Source organism: Triticum dicoccoides, chromosome 2B, assembly GCF_002162155.2.
Source record: "Triticum dicoccoides isolate Atlit2015 ecotype Zavitan chromosome 2B, WEW_v2.0, whole genome shotgun sequence".
Lineage (NCBI taxonomy): Eukaryota > Viridiplantae > Streptophyta > Magnoliopsida > Poales > Poaceae > Triticum > Triticum dicoccoides.
In genome coordinates this window covers 680,987,127-681,013,266 of record NC_041383.1, presented here as the reverse complement: position 1 = coordinate 681,013,266, position 26,140 = coordinate 680,987,127, and the positions used below count along the sequence as shown (strand labels likewise).

The window sequence follows — 26,140 nt, the reverse complement described above, 5'->3', positions numbered from 1 at the left end:
AAATGTGAATTATATTTCGACTTTGTTTTTTAAAAATTTGTATTTTCATTATTTGAGAATTGTTTGCGCAGGATTATTTCCCCTTACTTTTTTGCAACAGGAAAACACCACAAACAGGGAGGACAAATATGACAAACAGACATCACATCGCACAGCGAAGTAAACACCAACCCCATCACCTCGTGCGTGCATGCACGGGAGTACTGGAAGGCTCGAAGTTGACGGGGACGCGAGAGGAACGCCACGGGCATGGCCCAACAACTTGCAGACACACGGGCGATCCGGCCAATCGGCATTTACGCCGGACGCAGCGCAGGTAGGTACTAGCACCGGATCGGAATCCGATCCGTCCCGCGTCAGCAGGTCACGTACGGTGACGACGCACGCACGCAAGAAGCAGACCGCGGTCCCGTGGTGGCGCGGCGGCACGAGGCAGCCAGCGGGATCGAACGCCACCAGAAATTGTGGCTTGTCTCACGGCGTTGGGCGCGATCTCGCTACATAGTGGGGGAGCGACTAGAAAAAGGGTGTACGGTGAAAGAATAGAAAAACGAACCATGGCCATCGGATCGAAGATGATTGGTACAGATTGAGTGGGAGGGTTGTAAGTGTACATTTCTTCAAAAACCCCTACTAGTATTTACATATGGAAGGTAACTTTTGCAATAACCACCCCAAATTTCTGATATATCAAACATTCTGTCCCTCATAAATAAGACAATTTCTCAAATCTGTACCGGTCCAGAAAAAATTGCATATGTACTGTACGAAATTTGATATATATTTCATTTCATTAGTAGCTTCTGCTACATTCAGAATCATGTAAGAAATCCAAACATGTTCGTCACTAAAATGTATGGGAACATCACAAATTTCTGAGACATGAGAAAATTAATCCATCCACTTTAAACCATAACTACACATACATTTTAAATTGCACGATCCCAGACAGAACAGAACAGAATAGAGACGACACACATGCATATAAAGTGTTACTCCCTCCGTTCGAAATTACTTGTCTCGGAAATGAATGTATCTAGAACTAAAATACGTCTACATACATTCATTTTCGCGACAAGTAATTTCGAACGGAGGGAGTACATAACATGGAGAGGACCATTTTTGGTACATCACAGACAACACAAAGTATGCAGGACTAAAGTAAGCACCGCTGTCTGCTGAACAAGCTTGCCGTCAGAATTTGCATCAAGTTTGCTCTGTTTGGTACACAACAGAAAAGCTACTGCCTTTTGCCTCCAGTACTAGTGCCTCTTGCTTATCAATCTTCTTGTGCTCGGAGAAGTCAGACCTAGCAAACGAGATTCAGTTAGCACAGGTCCATGCAAGTGTCATGCATGTGGTTCACGATTTTTTTAATCATCGTTATCTAATGAAATGAATATGCATCAACAATACCATTTGATTGTTTGCTGCACAAACCACATGGAAGGAAAATTAGAGACAAATTCATTGCAAAACGCAACCTAAATGCGACTATGCTAGATAGAGAAAGCCACTGGACAGTTTAATCACTCAGGAGTAGTCATAAGTTCGAGAAGAACAATATTACCTATAACCAGTGAACCACAAAATGGTTATTTTTCTTTTGAAAATATGAAGATTCTTCAGTTGTGCAATTTGTTTCACATGATGATATGCTCTCACATAACTTTCATCTACCTCTGTTGATGAAGGCAAGTGACGAATTTCAGCAACTAAAAGAACAGGTAGTCTTCAAAAGCAAGAAGTACAAACCTCTATTGTTGTGTCATTTGTTTCTTAGAACATGTCCTTGCATCATGGAACACCACTTCCTTGCAAATGCTACATTTGCGTGCGACTTTTTGATGGATTCCAGGCCTTCTTTTCTTCTCACTTGACCCACTCCTCACAGCATCCCTGTGTCCCTTTATTCTAGAGCAAGTGCCCCTTGCATTGATATCAGTAGGTGTGTGGATAGTAACGTGCTTTGGAATGATGCTCCCGATAAATGACTCCTCATTTTCGTGTGTGTTGCATGCTACAGCCGGTACGAGATGGGCTAAAGCCATCTCAGCGTTGCACAAACTAGTGTGCAGGAATTCAATTCCTTCCATTGAACCTTTAGTCTTCCGAATGAGATCTTCTAGCTTGTTCCTAACGAGAGCTATCTTCCTTTTCATAGCCATGTCAACCGGGTCAATTAAATTCTCTTCAAGTATGTTCCCTTCCCCGTCGAAGATAATGTCCCTAGCAATATGAAAAATATTACATGTGATGTGTGTCAAGGCAGATAAGTATAAATGCTTCAATATCTATTTGAAGAGAAATATACCTTTTGCAATTTCTCTCCCACCGCTTAAGAACATAAATTCTTGGCAATTCATTTATTTTCGCACCCCTCAACACTCGGATAATATGGCGGCACATGATTCCATTGGACTCAAAAAGCTTGCAAGAACATTTAGCAGTCATGGATATTGTGTCATAAGACACTTCTCTAATCTTTTTGTATTGATCACTCACAAACATGATTTTAATCCCCTCACGATTTTCCGTGTCCTGAACATCACAATCATCTCTGGCAGCAAGCACTTGGGCCTGAAATAATTCAAAAATCTCGTGGGTGAATACCGCCCTGCCTTGTCTCTCTATTTCCCATGGTGTCACCAACTCACTTGTTGTGTATTCACTTGTGTTATCAGCAATTAACTCATTCTGCCTCTGACACTTCAAAGCAGTGTCAAATCTTAGCCAAAACTCAACAAAGGTAAGCTTGCGACAAATGAAACGCTTAAAAAATGAGTTTGCGCTCTCTGAAATCGAAGTTGTCCTGAGAAGACCAGCTAGGGGAATTTCCATAAAGTAAGCTGGTATCCATGTTGCACGAAGTTCATACCTTTTGCCTTTTCTTGGAATGATCAACAACAACCATACCTTTCTCGGGCCGAAATCCTTCTTTTGCACACAAGAAGCGCATTATCTACGATCTTTTGCTGTCCAAGACGTACACCAAATCCGACATGGTGTGCATATGTCTTGTAAAATTCCATTACTGAGCCAATGTCATCAAATAGCATCCCCACTTTTGGCTTCAATTCCTCATCACACTGGGGTTTATACAAAGAACCCTGCAACATCAATTCAGAGTTTAGTAACATTAACCTCACACGACAATGCTATGAACTTATGGGATCTCATTTTTGTCAGAAGCAAAAAAAATATTTCCAAACAACCTAAAAATTCAACTACTATTTGCCAAATGCAATGCTTATTTAGTGGGTATAACAAGCTGTGACCGGCATTGGTACCTCTTGAGAGAAGGCTTGTTTCTTTTTTGGTGTACTCGCATCATCAATGAGAAGCATTGGGGAATTTATTTCTGCAAATGAGGTAGCATCACTCAAATCTTGATTTTGGACACTATTGGCCGATTCCACAACTGCAAACAAATATTCAGCAAAAAAAACATCAAAGAAGGGATTAACGAAAAAATTAGGTAATGACAACATATTAGTGCTTTTTTAGACTGTGTCTTCTCACCTGATAGTGTTGGTACACAGTTTGGGATTACTGGAACGGTGGGCTCTCCTAAAGGCGACGTCCCACTACTTCCCTCCATTTTGAGTTCGAGATGCAGCAACAAAACAGCGGAGGATGAAGGTAGCACTAGTCGACGAGCTTTGATCTATCCATCATATGCAGAGCAGAAATTGCATTTCACTCCAAAATCCAAATATCTGACTTCTTAATCACCTCAAAACATAAAAATCTCTGTAAGCTTCCAAGATACTGTTGGTGGTTCACATAACCCCTGATCTTTATTTCGGTTCCTTTCACCCCCTAAACAATCCTATACCGGGCAAAATCAATCCCTGGATGGTTTTGACTCATCTTGGCGCTGACGTGGCAACAGTCAAATGGTGGTTTTGACCTGTGGGTGGGCCTCCATCAGGTGGACCGCGTTTTGTCGTCGCCTACCTACCCGAGCATCGCTCCCTCGCACCCGAACCCTGCCCCGCCTCCGACCAACGCCGGCGACTGCCGGAGTTCCAAGGCGCCACCCCGAGTGCCCCGCTTCTCCTTCCTCCCTTCTCTTTCCTCTCCCTCTCTCTTCCCTCGTATCTCTCTCTCAGGTACAGGTCACTCCGCCGCCACAAGCTCGCTGTCGTACCATCTTCACACCGCCGCCGGAGTCCGGATCCGGTCGGAACCAGATCAGATGGGGGCGCCACCCTCAGATCTGGTCGTCCCTCGCCTCCCCGGGCCGCCTGCATCGTTGTAGCGCCGCCACCTCCACATCCATGGCCGGCCCTTGCTACCGCATCCACACACCCCTGGTCGGCCGCCTCTGGTCAACGGGAGGCCACGACCTCCGCAGCCGCCTTGACCGTCGCCCCGGCCTCCTTTGCGCACGTCTGCGCCTGAGCACGACTGCGCCGATGCGCCGCCGCTGAAGCCCTCCACGCCGGCGACCTCGGAGCAGGACCACGCTGATGTGGCATCATTAGTTTAGGTCCCCTTCTGTTAATCTGAGACATTGACATGTGGGTCCCCTTCATCACTAGGGTTAGTCTGAGACATTGACATGTGGGTCCCCTTCTGTTAATGATGCAATTAGGGCTAAATTAGTCCCTTGTTAATCTCCGTGCAACCGAGATGTGGGCCCCATGTGTCATATTTGACCGGGCCCAATAGTCAGTGAGAGTGTCTAGCTGAGAGGGCCCCACCCACAGGCCAAATACCGCCTTTGACTGTGTCCACATCAGCATCCGGTATAGGCAAAACCAGCCAAGGATGGTTTTTGCCCGGTTTGGGATTGTTTAGGGGGGTAAGGGAACCGAAAAAAAGATCAGGGGGTTATGTGAACCACGAACTTTTTTCAGGGTAGTAAAATGGACTTTTTTCTAAAATATATACCTTCACAAAATGTTCATATGCTTGCCGTTCATATCATTTCCAAAGATCCAGAATTTTTTAATCTTATCATAGAGGATACAACATATGCTCCAAGCACTATTTTAAAGCAAGAGTACTTTCAGATATCTATGTCAAAATATCATGTCCTCCTAATTAAAGTTGATATGCTACAGAATTGTGCTTGAAGTTTGCAGTAAGAGTTGAACCAAAATGATTTCTAAATAATATTATGTACTGCGCGTACTCTTTACGCCAAAGAAGTTTGAAGTACTAATAATATGTATGTCGTAGATGACATGTCGAAGCACAAGTATTCGGCACTTTCAGGCTTTCACACTGTCCAAGTTAGTCTAAAATTTGGCACTTTCAGGCTGTCCAAGCACAAGTCTGAAAGTTTGAATTTTGGTACAAGCACAAGTAATTTTAGATTGTCATCTTTGCGAATGTTATCTTTCAGACTGTCAGTCTGAAAGTATGAAGTTTGGTACAACCAGAAGTACTTCCAGACCGTCGAAGCACAAGTCTGGAAGTATGAAATTTTACTCCGTAGAGTACTTTCAGACTGTCCAAGCACAAGTCTGAAATTTGGTACATAATATTTGCAGAATACTTGGCACCTTCAGTCTGAACTCCAAGCACAAGTCTCTTTAAGTGTAAAATTTTGTCCATAATATTGTGTTCTTGTTTGTGAGGAGTAGATGACATACACAGTTTGCAGTAAAAGTTGAACAAAAGTGATTTCCTAAATAAATGCTACAGAATCAAGTATGCAAATTAGTATCAACCTTTCAGACAAGCATACATGAAGACTTGAGATTTCTTCTACGATGTTCCCAGATGGCGGAGTTACATGCAGGCAACGTGTGAAGAATGGGCTCATTGGGGTAGGAGAAAGAATGGAATGATAGTTTTCTATGGAGGTCGCAGCAGAGTACCTTGGAGAACTTGCCCGCACAAGGTCTCAGCTTCGGACAAAGGGGGTCCGCCAGGGCAGCCAAAACGCCGTCGAGAAGACGGTCGTGGATGGATCTGGACCTCCACCGAGCGCAATCGCCCAGCTAGGCACCGGATCTGGCCCGCCACCACCGTCGGCAAGCTGGAGCTGGCGGCTACACGTTGGGGATTGGGGTTCGCGTTGCTCTGTTCTTAGGAAGAAGAGAAGGCCCAACCATGTTCCTGCAAAACGAGTAGAAGCAAGGGAGTTTTCTGCAAAGAACCAAGTACCTGTGCACTCAGATCCGTCCACTAGAATCTGGACCGTTCATCCAGGATCAGAAGGCCTAGACTTGTTTTTTTATTTTTGCACCTGTGGACCTTTTTCTATTGTAGTCGTTCCCGACTGAGAGGGATCGGAGGGGAGCGGACAAGGCGGGAAGCCGAGCAGGGGAAGCGGATAGTGCGGCCATGTGATCCGCGATGGCCGATGGGGCTCACGCGCACGACGCACGGCACGCCCAGCTTTTGACGAGTTTGGTAGCCCGTGTCACCACCAGCCAGGCGCTGAGATGCATTTTTTGTTTTTTCTTTGAGAGGTGCTGAGATGCATTTTTGGTCTCTTTGATAGGCTGACCTATATTAATTTTCTGGCCCGTACGGATCTCAAAGCAGCCTTATGTCTTGCTAAGGAGGAAGAGGGATGCACTAGGCCGCGCTCGGTGTGTATCGACCGCCCATTGGTGGACGGTACGTGGACTGGGTGGGGGATGCGGGTGCCGGCACATTGGCCTTGGCGGGGTGGGGAGTTTGACTTCCCGCGAGGGTTTTCTTCTCTTACGCCAGCTCTGACGCCATCCGCTCCCGCTCCACCGTCGGCAGCGAATGTTGTAAGTAGATGCTTCTCTGGTTTTGCAGATTTGATTGATTTTCGGGGAGGGCTTTTTAGACGGTCGCTGGTCCGGATCGATTGGATTGTGCATTGATTCACTTGGACTTTGCACTGATTCAAGTCGCAACTGTTGAACTGATTGGCCTAGATTACATTTTACCATCGTTTATGGGTTGTCATGTGTGGACTGATTGCTAGCAATGTGCATATGTGTAGATGTATGGACGGTTAGCAATGTGCACATGTAGACTAATTGCTAGTGTTTGCTAGGATCATAGTATGTGTTCATGACTAGAGAGACTGGTACGCTGTGTATGATCAGTACATTGATCAAAGGGGTGTACATTGGTAATTGGTATGGTCAGTGCATTATCAAAGCAATGCACATTGCTATGCTCGGTGCATTCATCATAACAATGCGCACATGCAGGCGTCCAAACAACACACACACACACAAATGACCATATATACAATGCAAGCTATTAAACGAGGTGCACAACATGACCAAGAGCTTATTTCTACTCAATCAGGCACAATCGGGCCATAGATGCAGAAAGGCCTAAAATTAATGCAGACAACCAAATAAACTCTTTATTTCTTCAGCCAACACATGACATGGTGCCATGAAACCTCCTATTCCCTATGTATGCGGTGGAAACTGAGGTAACACGCTTACACGCACCACCTCGTCCCCCACGCGCGAACTTGGGTCGGCCCAGGTGCAGGGTGGCTCCCCTGTTTTTTTCGTTTCCTTTTTTATCTTTTTTTGTTTCTTTAAAATAGTTCAGGATTTCAAAAAAAAAATCCCAATTTCAAAAAGTGTCCATGAATTCAAAAAAATGTCCACACATTAAAAAATCAGGGTTTTAAAAAATGATCATTTTTGTATTTTGATGAACATGTTTTTAATATTTATGAACATTTTTGTATTTGATGAACAAATTTTGAATTTTATGAACAAAATTTCAAACTAAGAACATTTTTTTGAATTGGATGAACATTTTTGAAAATTAATTAATTTTCTTTGAATTTGATGAATGTTTTTTCATATGATGAACATAATTTAACAAAATGAACAAATTTTAAATTCAATGATCATTTATTAAAATTGATGGACATTTTTTGAATTCATTGAAAAAAAGATGTTCAGGATTTAAAACAATGTTTACGAATTTGAAATAAAGTAAAAAAATAGAAAAAAACCCGGTCTGGAACCTTCCCAAAACCGGAAGAGAGATCGTGCGCTGGGCGATGGTGGCGTAGCTTTTCCGATAGGGGGACAGTGACGCGTGAGGAGGCTTTTACGCGGCCTGCAGCTGGATGTTTGGATGTAAAGAGAGGTTCTGCCACCAGGAGCAGGTCGCCATCTCGCCACTCAGTTTCCTAAACCGAGTAATTCAAAGATTTTAATCCTCTATTATTAGTCTCACGGTGAGAAAGTTGTGGATGTCTTCGTTCCGGAAGACCTCGGTATTCAGGGTTAGGATTATCTACTATCACTATAAAAGAAAGAGAGGGGCAGATTCAAACAATTTTATCCGTTCATCTATAATATCTGATGGCCCATAATCTTCCCGTGTTTAACACAACAAGCCACGGGATTAGGCCACGCTAACGAAAGCGAATCCCACGACCCTCGCCACGCCGCTCCCGCAGCCTCGCCCCCGCGCCTCCCCAACCGCCTAGCCTCCGCCGCCTCCACGCCGCTCCCGCAGCCTCGCCCCCGCACCTCCCCAACCGCCCAGCCTCCGCCGCCTCCGCCGCACCACGCCTCCACCCGCTGCCCGCCGCTCCTCCTCTGCTGCCAGATGGGCGCGAGCGCGGATCGCCGTCGCCGCTGCCCGCTCCTCTTCTACTGCTCCACGAGCGCGGATTTCAGTCGCCGCCATCCGCTCCTCTTCTACTGCCCCACGAGCGCGGATTTCAGTCGCCGCCATCTGCTCCTACTCTACTGCCCCATGGACGCGAGCATGGGCCGCCGTCGCCGCCTACCCCTCTCCTCTGCTGCCCCATGGACGCGGGCATGGGCCGCCGTCGCCGCCTACTGTTCTCCTCTGCTTGCCCACGGATGCCAGCGAGGGTCTCCGTGGCCGCCATCCACTTCACTTCTACCGCCCCACTAACACAAGCGCAGGCCGCCGTGGCCGCCTGCCACTCTCCTCTGCTGACCCACGGATGTGAGCACGGGCCGCCGCCGCCGCCACCCGCCGCTGCCACGTTGAAGAAGAGTCACCAAGCCGGCGAACTTTGATCAGGTATGAACTATATTCATCACTACCTATTAAGATTTTCTAACTCCATGATGTTTTAATTTTATTTTGAATTCTTAGAGCTAGGTCTGTTTGTTCAAAATTTGCAATACTTAAGGCAGCTGCAAGATAAGACTGTAACATGTGCTAATTTGTCAAGTACCGATAATTATTTGTGGTGTACTCACATTTGGTTTCTTACAGTATTGCATCATTGCCTGTTCAAGCATTAGCAAGTACAGTCAATGAGGAAAATCTACCGGATCTGAAGTACCAATTCGATACAATTGATGTTGATAAGTGGACCAATTACTGTATTGAAGAAATACAGCATGTAAGATTTAGAGTATTTCATATGAGAATGTTTTGCGCCGGTACTAGATGCGTTGATGATCTTTGTATGTTTCAGTGGCCCTTGTGAAGGATCTTCACACTAAAGGCTCCTCATGTTCTCAAGATTATTCAAGCAGTAAAGCTTTCAGATTGATTTCTTTTTGGTTTCCCTTGTGTTTCAGATAAAGCAACTGACTGTATGCTATATGGTTTCCCTTTTGTTTCAGAGCAAGCAATATACTGTATCTCTCAAGCAATTTACTCATACGTGTGATTGGAAAGACGACAACCATTTGTTCTACGACACTACTATCTGACAGGTACTCAATATTATACTAATCGTCAATGCTATAGAAGTGTTCATCCATGAATAATGAGACTGAAACGATTTTAGGTTATGAGACTTTGTCCTGATTTCAGAGATGTGCTAAATTCTGAAGTTTGTTGTATGAATCTACTATGTGACAAGTAGGATTTTTTACAATTACTTGAGTGTATTGGATTGGGTAAACTAATTAGCCCTGTGTATCAGTTTCTGGTGTGCGATTCTAATGTATGTTGTTTCTGTTATTGTCATTATCCTCGACAGATCATTCAAATGTTGGATTCATGGCCTACAATAGATGATTTGCGACTCCAATGTGTTTTTCTGCTGTTTTTGTTAGGTTCTTAACTCATCAGGCCGGGCTACTGAGTATACATATTGTGTTCATCTCGCCTTCCTTCTTAGGAAAAATCATGTACTGAAGGTAAGCTATTCTTTATTTACATTTTATTTGTTTCTTCCTCCTACTTGTACAATTTGCTACGGAAATCTTCTGACTGCTTGCCTGAATTAGATCATATTTGCACCGTTGCCTGCATTTTGTATTGAGAACCATCTGCTTTAGGCATTTAGCTGTACAATACTGTGAAAGTAGGCAAGAACCACCTACAGCTCAAGTCTTGTATTGTTCGACAATGACAAGCTAGAGTAAAAGTGGAGCCAAGATCAATTGTTGAAAACCTTTTACTGACTATGAGCGAGGGAATGTAGAAAGTGGCACTGCACTATGAATATGCCCTTTGTTAGCTCTGATTTGGCATTTTTGTGTAACACTAGCTTATATAAGGATGTGGTGGCAAGTAGGATTATCTCAGTAGTCAGCTGTCAGCGCTACTATCTAAGAGATTGAGATTGCACTACTATCTCTACTGTCGACCGGTTTATGCGCTAACCTAGGTTCTAATAAAATGCAAGAGCTTGCGTAATGCTCATTTGCTACTTCCAGTCAGTTTGTATTAACTCTCTTTCTCTCTCTCTCTCTCTCTCTCTCTCTCTCTCTCCCTCCCTCTCCCTCTCTCCCTCTCCCTCTCCCTCCCTCCCTCCCTCCCTCTCTCTCTCTCTCTCTCTTCCTGTGACAGCAATGTAGCAAAAATTCATTGCAAAATGGGCCACTCCCTCTTGATGCCCCCTCATGGTGCCAGGCCCCTTCTAATGTTGAAGGGCTTCTCAAGTCAGAAAAACTCTCATAACTGCTTCAACATTTATTTCTTCAAGCTGTAACAAGAGTTCCCGCAACAAGGCATCTTGCAATATTTTGGAGAAGTGTATTATTTTCTAGACATTTTATATTGCTTGACCATGCTCCTAAAGAGGCTTGAAAATTCTTGAAGTGTGCTAAGATCCCCTGTCACATTCAGGTTTATTCACCATTAAATTTCTATGAAGGGACTTGCCAATCCACCTTACACCCATACTAAAATAGTGTTTCCAGAGAGTAGAAACATCGCATGCAGAAATCTTCAAGAAGACGTGATTGAAGTTGTAACCGATGAAATGCCTGCTGGTGAAGCTATTATGGATCCAACTCACCACCTAATTGGTGACAAAGGTAGGTCCGATTAAGTGATCAGCATGCATGCATCATGAGCTACTTACTGTTATTCAGAGATACAGTCTGATAGTAGTAACTTAATTTGCTTAGATGCTCGCGGAACCCTAGATAACGGCTCATTTTTCAGCCCAATTGTGACAAATATGGTAACATGCCAAATTATTTTCCTTTTAGATTTATTATTCCACAGTTGCACAATGTCTGTCATCAGTAAGTTAAATCAAGATAAGTTTCACATGCATGTACTGAACAAACAAATCTCCGACGACAACCAATTCTGTGAAAGTTGCTGCCTCTATCTTTTGTGCCGTGTAAGTCTTTCTTGTGTATCTGATCACCAAGTATTTTTCCCTATACCATGTATCATCCGAAGGGGCGACAGACCAAAGTCTCGGATTCCTCGAGCAACATATGTAGTGTTGTCAGTCGATGTGAATCCGTCTACTCCTAGGCAACAACAGAGGGGTGATTGGGATACTGAAAGCCAGTGTATGGAGGCTTAGTGGAGTCAGTCACCAGCCTCTTCGTTGTTTAAACAACAACATCAAGCGGCGCCAGAAACATGTCAGTTACTTTCATCTTGGGCATAGCCAACTTTGTTGGTGGACTTCCTCTCATTTTTCACAATGTAACGAACTTCTCTCGTGGCTAAATTTTCAAAATATTTTAGTGACCATTACAGAAAACTTACATCCAAAACTCCAAAAACTAACATATCATTTTCTTGTGGATAACAGATTGCTGATCCGAGAGACAGCGGAGCCATGAACGAGGACAAATGAGAAGGTCGGCCACTACTGACTCAAGCTTGGATGTGGTCGAAAGCCCGGCTCCACATGGTTCTACCACTGCTCTCACACATGGTGTTCGGGCTACTTCCACCAGTGCTCTGCGGGTTGTCGTTCCGCGAGAGTAACGACAGGGAGAACAAGATGATGGACGTCACCAGTGCTTCGCTTGCCTGCATCGCTCTGCTAGCGCTCGGGAAGGTTATGGCCACAAAAGAGCCATGACATACTTCAAGACTCTCATTTACTACCTTACCATCGTTGTGAGCTTGTCCGGAATGTCGTACATCGCCGGTGTACTGGTCATGAGGCTTCTAGGACACTTGACACCATCGATCAAGGTGGTGCATCGGCTCCTCATGCTTCTCCAGGCCTGTTGTTCTCTCATTTAGGTGGTGCGCATACGTCTGCCTAGGCCTCATTATGAAGTCTCAAGTTCCTCGGAGCACTGATGGTATAAAAAGAGAAGACATGGGTGAGTTGAAGAGAAAGTGCATGAAGAAACATCTGAATCTTTTTGAGTTGCTACCTGCTATTTTGTTGTAATTCTGGTGTACATTTTAAGTTGCTAACATTTCATGTCCAAATGTGCGATCTTGGTCACTCGAATTCGTCTGTATCGTGGAATTTTACTATCAGGTAATTTATTAGAGCAGAAAAAACAACAAGATCAGTCCTTCTTTTTCTGTCTCCTTTTCCTTGATGGAGAGGGACTGTTTTTTTGCGCAGGATTATCCCATCTTTTCAGTCTTGTAATGTCGGTGTTTACGTGGTACGTGGCTTGTAGCTGAATCCTTATTTTATTAATGAGACATGTATTACCATGAAAACAAAGACTATCTCATAACTTTAGTGGATAATTGTTCATGAATACCATTTAGCAGCATCCTGCTCAAACCGGTATACTAGGCTATATTGGTGCTATAGACGGCTATCTAAAACTTTGATAATAATACGTGCGTTGCACGTGCACGCTTACTAGTCTACAGTAGTACACATAGACCTGGGAATGGTTTGGACTCAAACTTCAGTTTTGGATCAGTTTTCCTATTGGACTCTTTTGGTTTGGATAAAACGGGCTGAGTTTCTAATGTAAGTTGGTTTGACTTGGGTTTTTCTTATTATTGGTTTGGTTCGGTCTAGTCACAGACCAAACAATGATCAGTTTGGGATTGTTTGGTCTGTGACCAGATCGAACCAAACCAAACCAATAATAAAAAAAAACCAAGTCAAACCAACTTACATTAGAAACTCAGCCTGTTTTATCCAAACCAAAAGAGTCCAATAGGAAAACTGATCCAAAACTGAAGTTTGAGTCCAAACCATTCCCAGGTCTACCCAGACTATTTCAACCATGGACTGAGAACCAAATCGGCCACTAGCTTCTCCTCCTCACGGTTCGCACCTAATGACAACGTCTTCTCATAGTTACAGGTCAGACCGCGGATACCGCGGCGTGGCGGAACTCAAACCACCAGCCATGGTCTCGCGTGGTGCACCAGAAATATCAGAGAGGCGGGCTGAGGGCTGTGTTTAGACGACGTACCGGCTTAGAGCATCTACAACCGTATATGATAAATATGACCCCTCAAACATTCACGGACAGTGATCAGACGCTTTTCAAATTAGCATAACTGCATCCGGACATCTCATACTAGATTATTAAATTCACAAAAGCATGGAAACGTTACAACCTACTCTATCGTCAGTCTGACATGGTGGACGCGCTCGAGCGCCCTATATCCACTCCATATTTGAGCTATATATGAGGAGTGCCGGTCAGCCCGAACATTTAAGGCCTGTTTGAGGCGCCTGTCTGGGTCAAAAAATTGTGACCGGATGGCCCGTTCGGGCGTATGAGGCGTGTTTGGGATGTTTGGCTGAGCATCTACAGCGGCGGACACTAAATTACGCCCCTCAAACGCCTGCAGACGTGCGCGTCCGCGGGCAGTGACCGACTGACCGGTCACACCTTATAATTTATCTAATGCATCCAAGTATCTCATATTTCAATCCCCAAAAAATACGTCGGCGCGGACGTGGCACCTAGATCCAGAGAGGATCCCAGTGCCGGCGGCGCTGCGATCGACTAGGGCGCACGCGGAGTAGGTGTGGTGCCGGCGGGCGCTCCTGACGCCGGAGCAGCGCCGTGCCCCCGCCTATGCATCCGACTCGCCCAACTGGACGCGCTAGTTCGCCTTCGAGCACGAGAAGGCAAGACGATGCGGCGTCCGCGAAGTCGACCGCATTGTGCCACCGCCCCCGCTCGTCGTCCGCGAGGAGGACCAGGCGGCAAGGCCGCCTACCAGGTTGCCCTTGCGGCGATCTACCGGGAGAGTGAGGAGGACGAGCAGCATAGGGCGGCGGCGGCCGAGGAAGAGGAGGCGGCATACGAGGCGGCCATGGCCCTCTCCGCGGCGGGCGACTGCGTCCTGCCGCCGGTGACCCCGCCATCCCCTATGAAAGCGGAGCCGGAGCCGGAGCCGTCCCCCATCGAGCGCTACTTTTTGACGGGAGTAGTGCGCAAGTGGGTCAGCGCGCCATAGGTCTGGTTTGGGGCGACGCCGACGCAGGAGGCGGCGTACCTCGAGCATTGGCGCAGCGACGGCTGGCCGAGGAGCGCCGCCACGGCGAGTACCTCGAGATGCTCGAGTGCGACGCCGAGGACGAGCAACACGAGGCCGAGGAGGAGGCGCGCCAGACCGCGGCGGCACATCTCGCGGCCGCGGATCCCGCTCCGGCACTGCCCGCGCCCGACATGAACGCCCTCTGGAACACGACGTTCCCCTGGGCTGGCCCGGCGCCGACGCTCATCGACCTTATGGAGGACTCCGAGGAGGACGAGGACGACACCTAGGGCAGCGTTGGACACACGCGCTGACCCAAACGCGGAAGCGGACGTTCGTGTCCGCCTGGCCGACCCAAACGGACAAAAATGGATAAAATCGCCGTCCGTTTGGGTCGGTCCGTTGGAGTTGCTCTAAGGCTTCCGGTCATGCATTTGTGAGCATGGTGAATCCATTTGTTGCAGGTATGATGAATCTGTTTGTGAGTGTGTGGCTAGCTTTAGAATCCACATGCACGCATGCATGTTTCGTTGGTCGCGCATTTGAAGGACGGCAGCGATGGAAATTAGTAGGCATGCAGCCCGCCCGACGCCTCTCTTATTAGACACTGGACAAGCCCATGGTTTGAAACTTCGGGTACAACCTGTATATAGAGAATGGTCTGGATGGGTTTGGATTGAAAATATGTACAGTTTGGATTGGTTTGGATTGCATCCCTTGCTGTTTGGTCTAATCTGGTTTGGTTGCTGAACTTATACACGTATGGATTGGGCTGGGTTTAGTCTGGATTACAAACTATTCCCAGGTTTAAGTACACGATGAAATACGATCACTGCCACGTGGACCCGATACCATTTGTCATCTGGACTAGGCGGTGGCGAATTACAGAAATCTCACTAGGTTGAACCCTTTTACATATTGGTGTTTCAAAGGAACAGCATACTTGATGAAATGTGGCCATAATAGCCAGATACTCGTACTAGTACTGTATTTCTCAAGCAGAGTAAGCACTTTTTCAGAACTTTTGTCCTTTTAGAACATGAAGGGAATAGCAGCGACAAACTGAGCTTTGGACCGAATTGAACTATACATGTATCCTAAGACTTTGACCCAAAACCTTTTCAAACTCTTTTCCTTCCCTTTGAAGTTCGAACTCTTGCTCTTCTCCTATTGGTTTTTTCCTTCCTTCACTTGGACTGCTTGATCTTCTACAAGCTTAACATGGACTGTTGCCCTCGCCTGTAATGTCCTACCGAGTGCTAACAGTCCACGACAGCTTAAGTTTGGTGAAGTGAGGAAATCCACCTGATATGCCATACATCTATGATTTTGACCCCTTTGTTGCAGTAAATCTACTACCTAGATATTAACATAGTAGGACTATCTCTGTACCTCAAACGAAAGTTTTTTCCTCCTTTACCTCTCGTGGACTATCTCTGTGCATAAATATCAACAAGTGCCTTTGCTGCCTCTGGGGCGAAGAATTTGGCCTGCATGGAAGGGAGTAAATTTAGTCACATATGGCATCCCCAAGATGGAAGACACTGGATTCTCTTGAATATTCCTCGGATGGAAAACTCTGTCAGTCAAGGCGGGTGTCTAATCATTTCTTGTTACTGGTATGTTTAAATAGCATATTAATTTGCAATTGACAGCTGAGAACTTTGGTGGCTTGATTACAACGAAGTAGATCTTGCTTAGTCATGGGGTTTCTAAAACTTAGTCTTCTTGCAAGTCTTGGCCTCTCTATGTATGACTGGAGAGGTGGTGGACTGGTGGTAGACTGAGAGTCCTTCCTGGATGGGGCTCTCCGTTACTTCTTCTCCAAGTCAGATAGGCTTGCCATGCTTGAATAGGGCCCCCACCGGCTTTGCATACCTAGGCCCGTAGGGCCTGTTATATGGTATACATGGTGCAAGGGCATGGTAATATGCCTACCCATCGACACCGATGGACCTATATATGTCTAAAATAGCATATTCAGACATAGGCAAGACTAGCAAAAGAGCCTGTGCGTTGCAACGGGAGAGAAAACATAACACACACTCTTAAATCAACAACCATCACTCAAGACCACAATAGGTTCATCTCCTTTATTTTTGCGAGGCATCATATTTGTGTTGCCACTTATCCTCCTTCTCACCCTCGCCGATGATGGCCTCGGTTGTTCACACAAAACAACAAAAACCGTGTGTTGAATATGGTTAATCCTAAGGCGTCTCTCTCTCCCTCTCTCCTCCCTCTCTCTCTCTCTCTCTCTCTCTCTCTCTCTCTCTCTCTCTCGCTTTCTCTCACTCTCGCGATGAGAAATCTGTTGTTTTCCTTGCGACATTTTTCAGAGGTATGCACGTGTAGTTATCGATGTTTTCTTTTCCGTATATGGTTACAGTGGGGTGTTTATTTGCAATCAAGATTGCCGCCGGTATGAAAAAAACGGATCTTGCGCTATAAATTATAAGTTTGCTTCCATAAAAATATTTTAAAGATATTTAACATGTAAAATTAACATCATATTTAGATTCCACACATTTTTCTAATAAAATTTCATATATAATATGCTAAAATCGAAGTTACGGTTTAAAAGATACATATAATTTAGAAAATCATTTCGTTTGACTCAAATATATTTCAAAATAATATTTAAAAATACTTAACAGGTAAAAATAATCTCATATTCATATTCTACATATTTTTCTAATCAAATTTCATATATAACATGTTCAAATCGGAGTTACGGTTTAAAAGATATGGATGATTTTAAAAAGCATTTGTTTGACTTAAATATAATCCGCGGATGAATTACCTAAAACATCGGGGGGGTTTCGAAAAATGTAAAATAACGGTTCGGGTGTGACTTAAATCCGGACAGCGGATTGATTTCAAGAAAAGAGAGAGACTTTTGTGTAAAATACGAAAACAACGATTCGTTTTAACTTAAAACAAGACTGTGGGTTGAATTGTCTAACGGACGAAAGAAATCCAATTTGCTTTATTATTACTAGCGAAAGAGCCCGTGCGTTGCAACGGGAGAGAAAACATAACACACACTCTTAACTCAACAACCATCACTCAAGACCACAATAGGTCCATCTTCTTTATTTTTGTGAGGCATCATATTTGTGTTGCCGCTTATCCTCTTTCTCACCCTCGCCGGCGATGGCCTCAGTGTTCGCACAAAACAACAAACAACGTGTGTTGAATATGGTTAATCCTAAGGCGTCTCTCTCTCCCTCTCTCCTCCCTCTCCCTCTCTCTCTCCGTTTCCCTCTCTCTCTCTCTCTCTCGCGATGAGAAATCTGTTGTTTTCCCTTGCAACATTTTTCAAAGGTATGCACGTGTAGTTATCGATGTTTTCTTTTCCGTATATGGTTATAGTGGAGTGTTTATTTGCAATCGGGATCGCCGCCGGTATGAAAAAACGGATCTTGCGCTATAAATTATAAGTTTGCTTCCATAACAATATTTTAAAAATATTTAACAGGTAAAATTAACATCATATTTAGATTCCACACATTTTTCTAATAAAATTTCATATATAATATGTTAAAACCAAAGTTACGGTTTAAAAGATACAGATAATTTAGAAAATCATTTGGTTTGACACAAATATATTCCAAAACAATATTTAAAGATACTTAAAAGGTAAAAATAATCTCATATTCATATTCTACATATTTTTCTAATCAAATTTTATATATAACATGTTCAAATCGGAGTTACGGTTTAAAAGATATGGATGATTTTAAAAAACATTTGTTTGACTTAAATATGATCCCGGATGAATTACCTAAAACATCAGGGAGGTTTTCAAAAAATGTAAAATAACGCTTCGGGGTGACTTAAATCCGGACGGCGGGTTGATTTCAAAAAAAGACAGGGACTTTTCTGTAAAATACGAAAATAATGATTCGTTTAAACTTAAAACAGGACTGCGGGTTGAATTCTCTGAAATAGAGGGACTTTTCTGAAAAATGGCATAACGGACGAAAGAAATCCAATTTGCTTTATTATTAGGTAAAGATATACAAATTATATTAGTTAAAACATTTAGATCATTCAACCAATAAATTGGATATATCATCTCTTTGTCTGAATGTCCATGCATCGTTACGGAGAAAACGTATGAAAAATACTGTTTTTTAGAACCGTATTAAAATTACTTGTGGTGTGAGACATATACTCCATTTAAATTTTAGAAAATTGGGCACTTTCTCAAATTAAACAGAGAACAAAAAGTGTGGTTCGAAACGGGCTAAGAGAGTGCCTGATTTGTTTGTTTCACGACAATTCTCTGAGGCTGTCAATTGCAACAAGAGTAGTGGTGCATTGAAGTGTGATTGTTTATATATAACTTTTTATTAATGTTTGAAAAAAATAAGTTTTTACTATGTTGTTTTAGAAAATGTTGGTTGTTTGGCTTGCAAGATTAAATTTCTTTTCTTTCTTTTTGAACTGGGCCCAAACACAAGCATTTTACGCAGACGGTAGGCTCTTTTTCTAGAAAAACACGCGCACTTATTAAAAAAAAGCACGCACACTTTTGAGCGATGCACACGCATTCTTCCATTTGTTGGTCTAAAAAAATTATATTTGTGAGATAACCACATACGGAGAACGACAGAGGCAGTAGCCAGCGTGAACCAGCTCCTCCTCGTGCTCTCCGCCTGTCTCTCTCCAAGCTTTCCTCTTCCTCCGTTCCCCTCCCCTCTCCCTCTGGCCTCCCTTGTAGGTAGTCAGTAGTTAGCAAGAGGCGCTCGCCGGCTGGAGGCGCGTCTGCAGCCTAGATTCTCTCCCCGCTGCGCCATGCTTGTCCCGGTTCTTGGTGTCCTCTTTGGAGTTGCTCCATGGTTTGCTGGTGGATTTGTTTCTCTTTTTTTTTCTTAATAAATCCCTCTGTTTTTCTGTGCTTGATCTATACTCACCTGTTTGCGTCTTCATCTTCTTCTTCTTATCTCCGTTGAATAGCAGAGTCTCCCCCGCCGCTCATGTTCCCTTTCCCTTGCAGGAGCTCACCGAGCAACCATGGCGCCACCCCGAACTCTGGATCCGGCGCCCCCAAACCTCGACGGCCTCCCCCGCGCGCCTCCCTGACCCTCCTCCATCTGGATCCGTCCGGTGGCAGCCGGATTGTCGCCGTTCTCTGGAGTCAAACCCATGCCGCCACGTCCCTCAGTCGTCTCGCGCAAGAGGACGACGAGTAGACCCCTGTCACGGGATCTCGCGGGCTCCTCAGCCTCGGCTGGATCCAACACGCGCTGATTATGCCGCTGCCCCGCCTCCCGCGCGTCCTCCTCCTCCCAGTCGTGGCCCATGGCGGCGAGGAGCGTGTTGAGCAGCCCGATCGTGGTCGGCGGCGTGCGCTGCAGCCGGCCGGCGCGGGCCTGGAGCGCTGCGGCCTGGGCCTCGCTGTCGGCGAACCGCGTGCGGCGAAGAGGAGGCAGGCCGTGGTGTGGGGAGGAGGGCACGGCGGAGAGGAGGTAGGCCGGCGCGCGGGGATGGCGTCGCGGATGATGCGGACCGGCGGCGGGGAGGCGGAGGATCCAGATCGGGGTGGGAGGCGCGGTCGCTCGACTCTGGGGTTTTTTTTTTGGCAAACCGCACACGCGTCCACGGATGGATTAGAAATACGAAACATTTTTTTTCACATATTTACTGGACTGTGGGTTAATTACTTAATATCATAGGGGTTTTTCTGTAAAAATGCCGACGACGTACGGCAGAAACCCAATTCGCTTTATTATTATTATTATTATTATATTATTATTATATTATTATTATTATTATATTATATTAGGTAGAGAAGTGTTCTACAGACAGCTTGGCCAGTCCTTAGAGGTAGCCCCAAATAAGTGGAATGGAAATCCCCTCTTCTGCAATTTAGAGTGTTGGTGAAGTGCTCAACTCAACTCTATCCTTCTGGGTGTTATTAGGTACCATAACTGATTTGTAGTAATTAATTTTGAGGCCAGTAGACATTGAAACCGTTGGTATGTGATGCCACAAACAAAAACGAAACATGCTCTTGAAAGGAGATATCACAAACGAAGACAATACCTGAATAAACATTCTTTCTGCATCACCTGCCTTGCCATTTTGCTTCAGTATAGCTCCCTGTGAAAGTGAAATCAAAATGTATACCGTCACTTCACAGTAGAAACAAATAACTGGTCAAGATTAGACTATTGAGAGTCCACAACTATTCAAAGTAGTGACTTTGCTTAGTGGTAAAATCAAATAGCTGAATCATGGTATGTTCTAAATATCTCCAACAACAACAACAACAATAAAGTCTTTAAAACCCAAACAAGTTGGGGTAGGCTAGAGTTGAAATCCATAAGATCTCGAAACCTGGTCATGGTTCTGGCACGTGGATAGCTAACTTCCATGCACCCCTGTCCATGGCTAGATATGCCCCCTTATTTATTTTGCTAATATTGTGTATAATGAATTGGCATGTCGAATCTACTGAAAAATTAAGGACCTAGCTGATGTTCACTCTTTATGTTGTCCTAAAAAGCACACTTCAAAGTTCCAAATTCCTAGCTAAAGCGCAAAGTATGCATCTTATCAATACCTTCGCCAAATAACCACGGAAGTCTTCAGGATGTTCAGTGATTAAGTTATCATAAACAGTAACAGCATCACTGATATGGCCCCAATCAGAATAGGCCTTTCCAAGAAGCAGGTCAACCTGCGATAGCACATGAAAATAACTGAGCACTTTGAGTTTTGTCTAACTCCCATGTTAACAATCAGTAACTCAAAGTACATTGTCCTAACAAACAGTGCTACAGTAGCCGCGCCAGGATTGGGTTGGAAATTTGGAATTGAGGAACTTGATAGAATTACACAATTACACATACATGTTGGCATATATAGAAAAACTATTTTTTCCGAGAAAACACAAAAGCTTTGCATTTCGATGTATTGAATAGGTAGGAACAAAGTTAATTACACATCCAAACGGGCAGAGCAAAAAGGGAAATGAAAACACTGCTCGAGAAATCGATGAACATCCCAGCCCTCAGGCCGGCACGCTGTCAACCGGGTGGCTCCCGCTCTAACCCACTCACAACCCTCATGAATGATATTGCTGAGGACACGAGAATTTGGGTGTGCATTGCGAAGGTGCAGGCGTTTCTGTGCTTCCAGATCATCAAGGACGTGAGGAGCACAGTCCTAGCAAGGCCCTTGTGCCTCTCTTTCGATGTCCTCTGCTTAGCTTCAAGCCACTGGTCAACGAGGGTTTCACCAGGGACAAGGCCTCCGAAGGTGGCACAAATTGAGGAGAGAACCTCATGCCAGATCACTCTGGAAAACAGGCAGTCGGCCAAAAGGTACTGCATTGTCTCCAAGGTTTGGCCACGGAATAAGCAGGCTTGTTTGTGCGGCAAGTCTTTGAGAGCGAGATGCTGCACTGTCCAGCAGCGGTTCATACCAGCCAGCCAGAAGAAAAATTTCACCTTCCATGGAGCCCAAGACTTCCAAGTTAGTTTCCAAGCATGACAGCAGATGGAACCGTGAAAGGTCGCCCTGTAGCAATCAGGCGGAGTAGACCCCAGACTGTCCAGCGCCAGATAAGGCAATCTGGCTCATCGGAAAGGTTGGTTGCGTCCATAGCCCACCCCCACCAGAGCAGCACGAACGGTTGCAGTTCTGTCAGCAAAAGGCCACCAGGGATGTCGTCAATCCAAGTCCCGTTATGGGGCCGCTGTGCTATGGTGCAGACTTCGGTTGATGCTTAGGGACCTTGGCAAGGATGTCAGGTGCAATTTTTGACACCGCATGTCCGTCGAGACATCATTCAGACTAAAAACGGCAGGACTAACTATTACCCAGCTTGGTGTAGCTAGAGGTGTGGAACAGGGCATGCTCTGAGGATGAGGTTTGAGTAGCAAGCCCGTTCCAAGGCTTGCATGGGTCAGTTTTGCTGAACCAAAGCCATGTAGATGTAGGGCGCAGATACATGCCCATTCTGTCGAGGTCAAGGATGCCTAGGTCGCCTAGCTTGAGAAGGCAGCAGACGCAGCTCCAATTGACCAGAAAGTTGCCGATGTTAGCCTCCTTGCACCCTGCCCAGGTAAAGCCGCGTGGAATTTTGTCACACTGACGGCTTTGGCCAGGAACTGCGCCTTCCAAGTCTATGCCTATCAAATTCCTCACAGCACGCCCTCTGGCTGTATTCAGCACACTAGCTATCCCATTATGAATAACAGTTCAACATGTATGCTGTCAAATTTTTTAGCAGAAAGCTTCACTAACTCTGCTAAAAACCAAGTAATTTACAAAAATATTAGTAACAGCTGATCCCGTGATGAGAGAAACAACATACTTGGATAGGATCAATATCTCGAGACTCCTGACCACCATTCTCATTTGCAGCCTCCAAATCAGGTTGCCTGGTTTGACGCTTTTCACTCAACTTGCGACGGCAAGACAGAATTACTTCGACTGCCTATCAGAAATTAAGGCCGGTTAATTGTGAAAATATGGCAGATATTTTGATATGTACAAACTGGGCAAAATTAGAGTTTAACTTCAAATAAGTTATATGTCAAGGTATGTCTTGATCATAATTTTATTTACAGACCTGATCAGGCTTCTTAGCAGCAACTAATGAATTTGTCAGCCCACGGAGAACGTCAAAATCAATGCTGTCAGATGACTGTATCACAAAGTATTAGAGTTAGAAAACCTGTATTGTGATAACTAGTCAACGACAACATATATTTTGTATAAATATAAATGTGCATCAATACTTGCTTACAGATAGAGAGTTCCTGTATGATGAAGAACTCCCATCATAATCCTTGAGCTCAAACTTTACTTCACCTAACAAGCGGTATGCTTCTGCTTTCTCGGGGATTACCTACATCAAGTAAAATGTGCATTTCTGCTAGATAAGTTCACAAGCTAGACAGAACCTGCAAATATTTCCGAGGTGGCTGCAGGGGGTAGATAAGTCGTTACGCTTATTATGGTCAGGCTGCCGGTTTTTTGGCCCATTTGGCTACGTAGAAATGATCTTGTGTTTGTGAAAAAGGAAGTGGAAATGATGTTATGTTTGACAAAAAGATGAGTTCAATCTTGTATGCAGGTTTTGCTCTCGTCTACCAGTTGGCTGTGGTCCTGGACGTTGTTACAGAAAGTGCAACACAAGGAGTCGATGGAGCTTGGCGCCAAGAAGCTCGAGTGGCTTACCAGGGAGTACATTCCCTGTTCTCTTCAAATAGAAGAATTGAGGAACTCTTCGTAATTCTATTCATGTGCAATGGCAGGGTATAAATACAAGTACATGGCTTGGTTACAACAGTTCGCTATACAACTGACTGAGCTATAGACGCGAATGGGCGCACGATATGCGCACGCTGTGGGTGCGATGGGAGCACGCCGAAGTGGACGAAGTCCATGCAAAGGACTCGGGGCTAGTTTGGTTCGATCCCTGGGCATCGTGCCTGGCAAAAAGTGCAGCCTGGGAGCTGCCTGGCAATCTGTCCATTTTCGCCTGGTCAGGCACGCCTGAGTAGATGCTGTTTGGCGGAGGACCTGGCCTGGAGAATGTGTTACGCAGGTGATGAGGTACTAGTCTCTGACAAGTGTACTAGAAATCACTTGATTTGGCCCAGGCAGCTGTGGTCAGTCGTCCCAGGCGTCCAGTTTCGGTTGCCTGGGCCAGGCTAAGCAAGGCCAGCAGCTTTTTCACCAGGCTAAGTATCCCCCCGATGACCCAGGCCAGGCTAGCCCCTTTTTCTCCAGGACATAAACCAAACGATCTCCAGGCGACTTCCAGGGAGGCTTCAGGCCAGGCAGGTTCAGGCCAGGACACAAACAAAACACGCCCTCAGTCAGTATGGTACGAGCGCATCTTCCAACATGAATGGTGCCCCCCAGTGATAGGCTTCTTAGTCTGTGATGATATATGTGGCATGTCACACCTTTTTATTAGATTTGTGATGATGATTTGTGTGGTCTATGTGACTCTTTGATTAGGCTACTTTTTGGTGACTTTGTAATAAACGATGTAATAATTGAGGTTGTATCTGTGACGAAGAGGCCTGGGGTAATAAAGCTTCCATTTCCTAAAAAAGACAAAAACTCCAAATAGCAAATATAACTTGCACCAAATAAGGGTACCTTAACTAGCTTCTCAAGTAGATCTGAAGCCTTCTGATATTCACCTAGTTCAACCAACGATACTGCTGCACCCTGTGAGGCCATGTGAAAAGTAAACAGGTATGTCATAGAACAAAATTGGCAGTTTTCAAATTCAATTAAATATTTCCACAATGTTTCAAGTATTTATATGCATGTATTATTCTCAAAATTTTATTTCTGACACATCAATCTCAACAGCATAAAGAAAATAGGACAATTGCATTCCAAAAAAGGGTCATACAATTCACCCACACAACCACTAGCTTGCGAGGTAGTGCTACTAGAAGATAAGTGGAGTAAATACGATGGAGTCTAGCATATGACTGTCCTGAAACTGCCAAAATTTATCCCAACCAAAGGTGGCATGTCAGGTGTCCCGTGATCATGTACAAAAAACCGCTTTCACCACAAGTGATCACAGCGTTGAGCACTTTGGCGGGCATTGCCAGGAAGTGAAAGATGGACCTTACAAGATGTTTCCCGCACGATAATGTTAGCCCTTAATGCTCCCATGTTGAGGCAGAGGCGTCATTCGATATGGATGAGTTCTCTCTGGCGAGCGGTGGTCAGTTTGGTTGCACTTGAGCCTCACCCTATTGCTTTGGGCCTTGGCGCTCTGGTGTCTGGCTTAGATGATGTCCCTTGATGTTGCATTTGTCTTTTGTCCCTATCCCCAAGGTCTAGTGTCTTTTTTCTGTTTTTTTCTCTTTTCTTTTTTCGGGTTTTCACTCGGTTTTCTCTGATTAACCGAGAATGTCAGGTTTTTGGGATCATCTCTCTTCTTCTTGATAAAATGCAGGAACCCCCTGCCCCGCGACGAGGTTTCTCAAAACAAAACAAAAATGTGTCCCGTGGTTAGGAGAGATTGACATGGAGAGGGAGGTGCAGCTGGGCTGGATGTATTGCTGCATACTGAGGATGGTGCCACTTGGATTAGAGAACAGAGAAGATACGGAAGAAATTAGGGTAACTTCTCGTCTGCTTTATTCAACAGCCCGGGTCTCCTTGTATAGATGCGGACACCCTCAAATATGGAATACAAATCTTTTGTTCAAGAAAACGTAAAAACTTGCATCTCGATGCATCGATAGAGAGAGACTACGTTTTGTACAAGCCCAGGACCGGACTAATACTCCAATTTACAACTCCACATGCCTAAGGAGCAATCGCCGGAAGTAGTGTGCCAAGACCCACCGTCCCTGCCTTTGCCCATGACCGAGTCTCGACCTTGATCGTGTCGAGCAAACTGAAGATACTGGGCTGTGCATTGTCGAAGACAGCATTGCGATGCTTCTGCTGCTCACCATACTTGACACTCGGATCATGATCCACAAGATCGCTCATGGTGATTGCGGCAGCAGAGATTGAGGTGGAGGGAGCGGTGTGGCTATAGAGGGTGGTAGGATTTATGGGAGAGAGAAAGAGACGAGAATTTTTTTCACAAACT

General features: G+C 45.0%; 2 protein-coding genes and 2 long non-coding RNA genes across 15 annotated transcripts in view; 2 read left to right on the top strand and 2 right to left on the bottom strand.

Annotated features, from left to right (window-relative positions):
- Window positions 1-883: 883 nt before the first annotated feature.
- LOC119365573 (protein FAR1-RELATED SEQUENCE 5-like) lies at window positions 884-6,279 on the bottom strand. 8 transcript variants are annotated; one of them, XR_005175609.1, is made up of 6 exons: window positions 3,523-6,279; window positions 3,291-3,421; window positions 2,315-3,110; window positions 1,756-2,229; window positions 1,571-1,682; window positions 884-1,309 (listed from the first exon to the last, which is right to left on the bottom strand). XR_005175609.1 is itself a non-coding variant. In XM_037631217.1 (6 exons), exons 4-5 carry the CDS (start codon window positions 2,839-2,841, stop codon window positions 1,758-1,760), a joined length of 999 nt encoding a protein of 332 aa, XP_037487114.1. In that variant the 5' UTR covers window positions 2,842-3,110; window positions 3,291-3,421; window positions 3,523-3,726; window positions 4,900-6,275; the 3' UTR covers window positions 884-1,309; window positions 1,756-1,757. The 8 variants fall into 8 exon arrangements, 7 of the variants coding, with proteins under 7 accessions (XP_037487114.1, XP_037487115.1, XP_037487118.1 ...); XM_037631217.1 differs by lacking the exon at window positions 1,571-1,682 and having other exon boundaries at window positions 3,523-3,726; window positions 4,900-6,275; XM_037631218.1 differs by lacking the exon at window positions 1,571-1,682 and having other exon boundaries at window positions 3,523-3,726; window positions 5,685-6,275.
- A 3,120-nt stretch (window positions 6,280-9,399) lies between these two features.
- Window positions 9,400-10,054, top strand: LOC119368305. The gene is made up of 3 exons (XR_005176597.1): window positions 9,400-9,442; window positions 9,534-9,626; window positions 9,896-10,054. It is a non-coding gene; the product is annotated as an uncharacterized LOC119368305 (long non-coding RNA).
- A 5,371-nt stretch (window positions 10,055-15,425) lies between these two features.
- The window catches only part of LOC119365571, a 22,178-nt gene continuing 11,463 nt past the window's right edge, over window positions 15,426-26,140 (bottom strand). For 4 of the 5 annotated variants that reach the window (XM_037631212.1, XM_037631215.1, XM_037631213.1 and 1 more), the window contains exons 11-18: window positions 24,673-24,744; window positions 23,306-23,407; window positions 23,129-23,203; window positions 22,871-22,993; window positions 21,113-21,229; window positions 20,593-20,649; window positions 15,931-16,028; window positions 15,426-15,843 (exon numbers count right to left, since the gene is read on the bottom strand). In XM_037631212.1, coding sequence (XP_037487109.1) covers window positions 15,969-16,028; window positions 20,593-20,649; window positions 21,113-21,229; window positions 22,871-22,993; window positions 23,129-23,203; window positions 23,306-23,407; window positions 24,673-24,744 — 606 coding nt within the window. In that variant the 3' untranslated portion in view covers window positions 15,426-15,843; window positions 15,931-15,968. The remainder of the gene's footprint in view (window positions 15,844-15,930; window positions 16,029-20,592; window positions 20,650-21,112; window positions 21,230-22,870; window positions 22,994-23,128; window positions 23,204-23,305; window positions 23,408-24,672; window positions 24,745-26,140) is intronic. The other variant, XM_037631214.1, reaches the window with a different exon arrangement.
- On the top strand, window positions 19,154-20,293 carry LOC119365572. Its single transcript, XR_005175608.1, has 2 exons — window positions 19,154-19,393; window positions 19,544-20,293. It is a non-coding gene; the product is annotated as an uncharacterized LOC119365572 (long non-coding RNA).

Coding starts and splice junctions, on each gene's coding strand:
- LOC119365573 (XM_037631223.1), bottom strand. CDS start 2,841: ATGGAAATTCCCCTAGCTGGTCTTCTCAGGACAACTTCGATTTCAGAG. Junction 2,230..2,314: donor TGGGAGAGAAATTGCAAAAG/GTATATTTCTCT, acceptor TCATATTGCTAG/GGACATTATCTTCGACGGGG.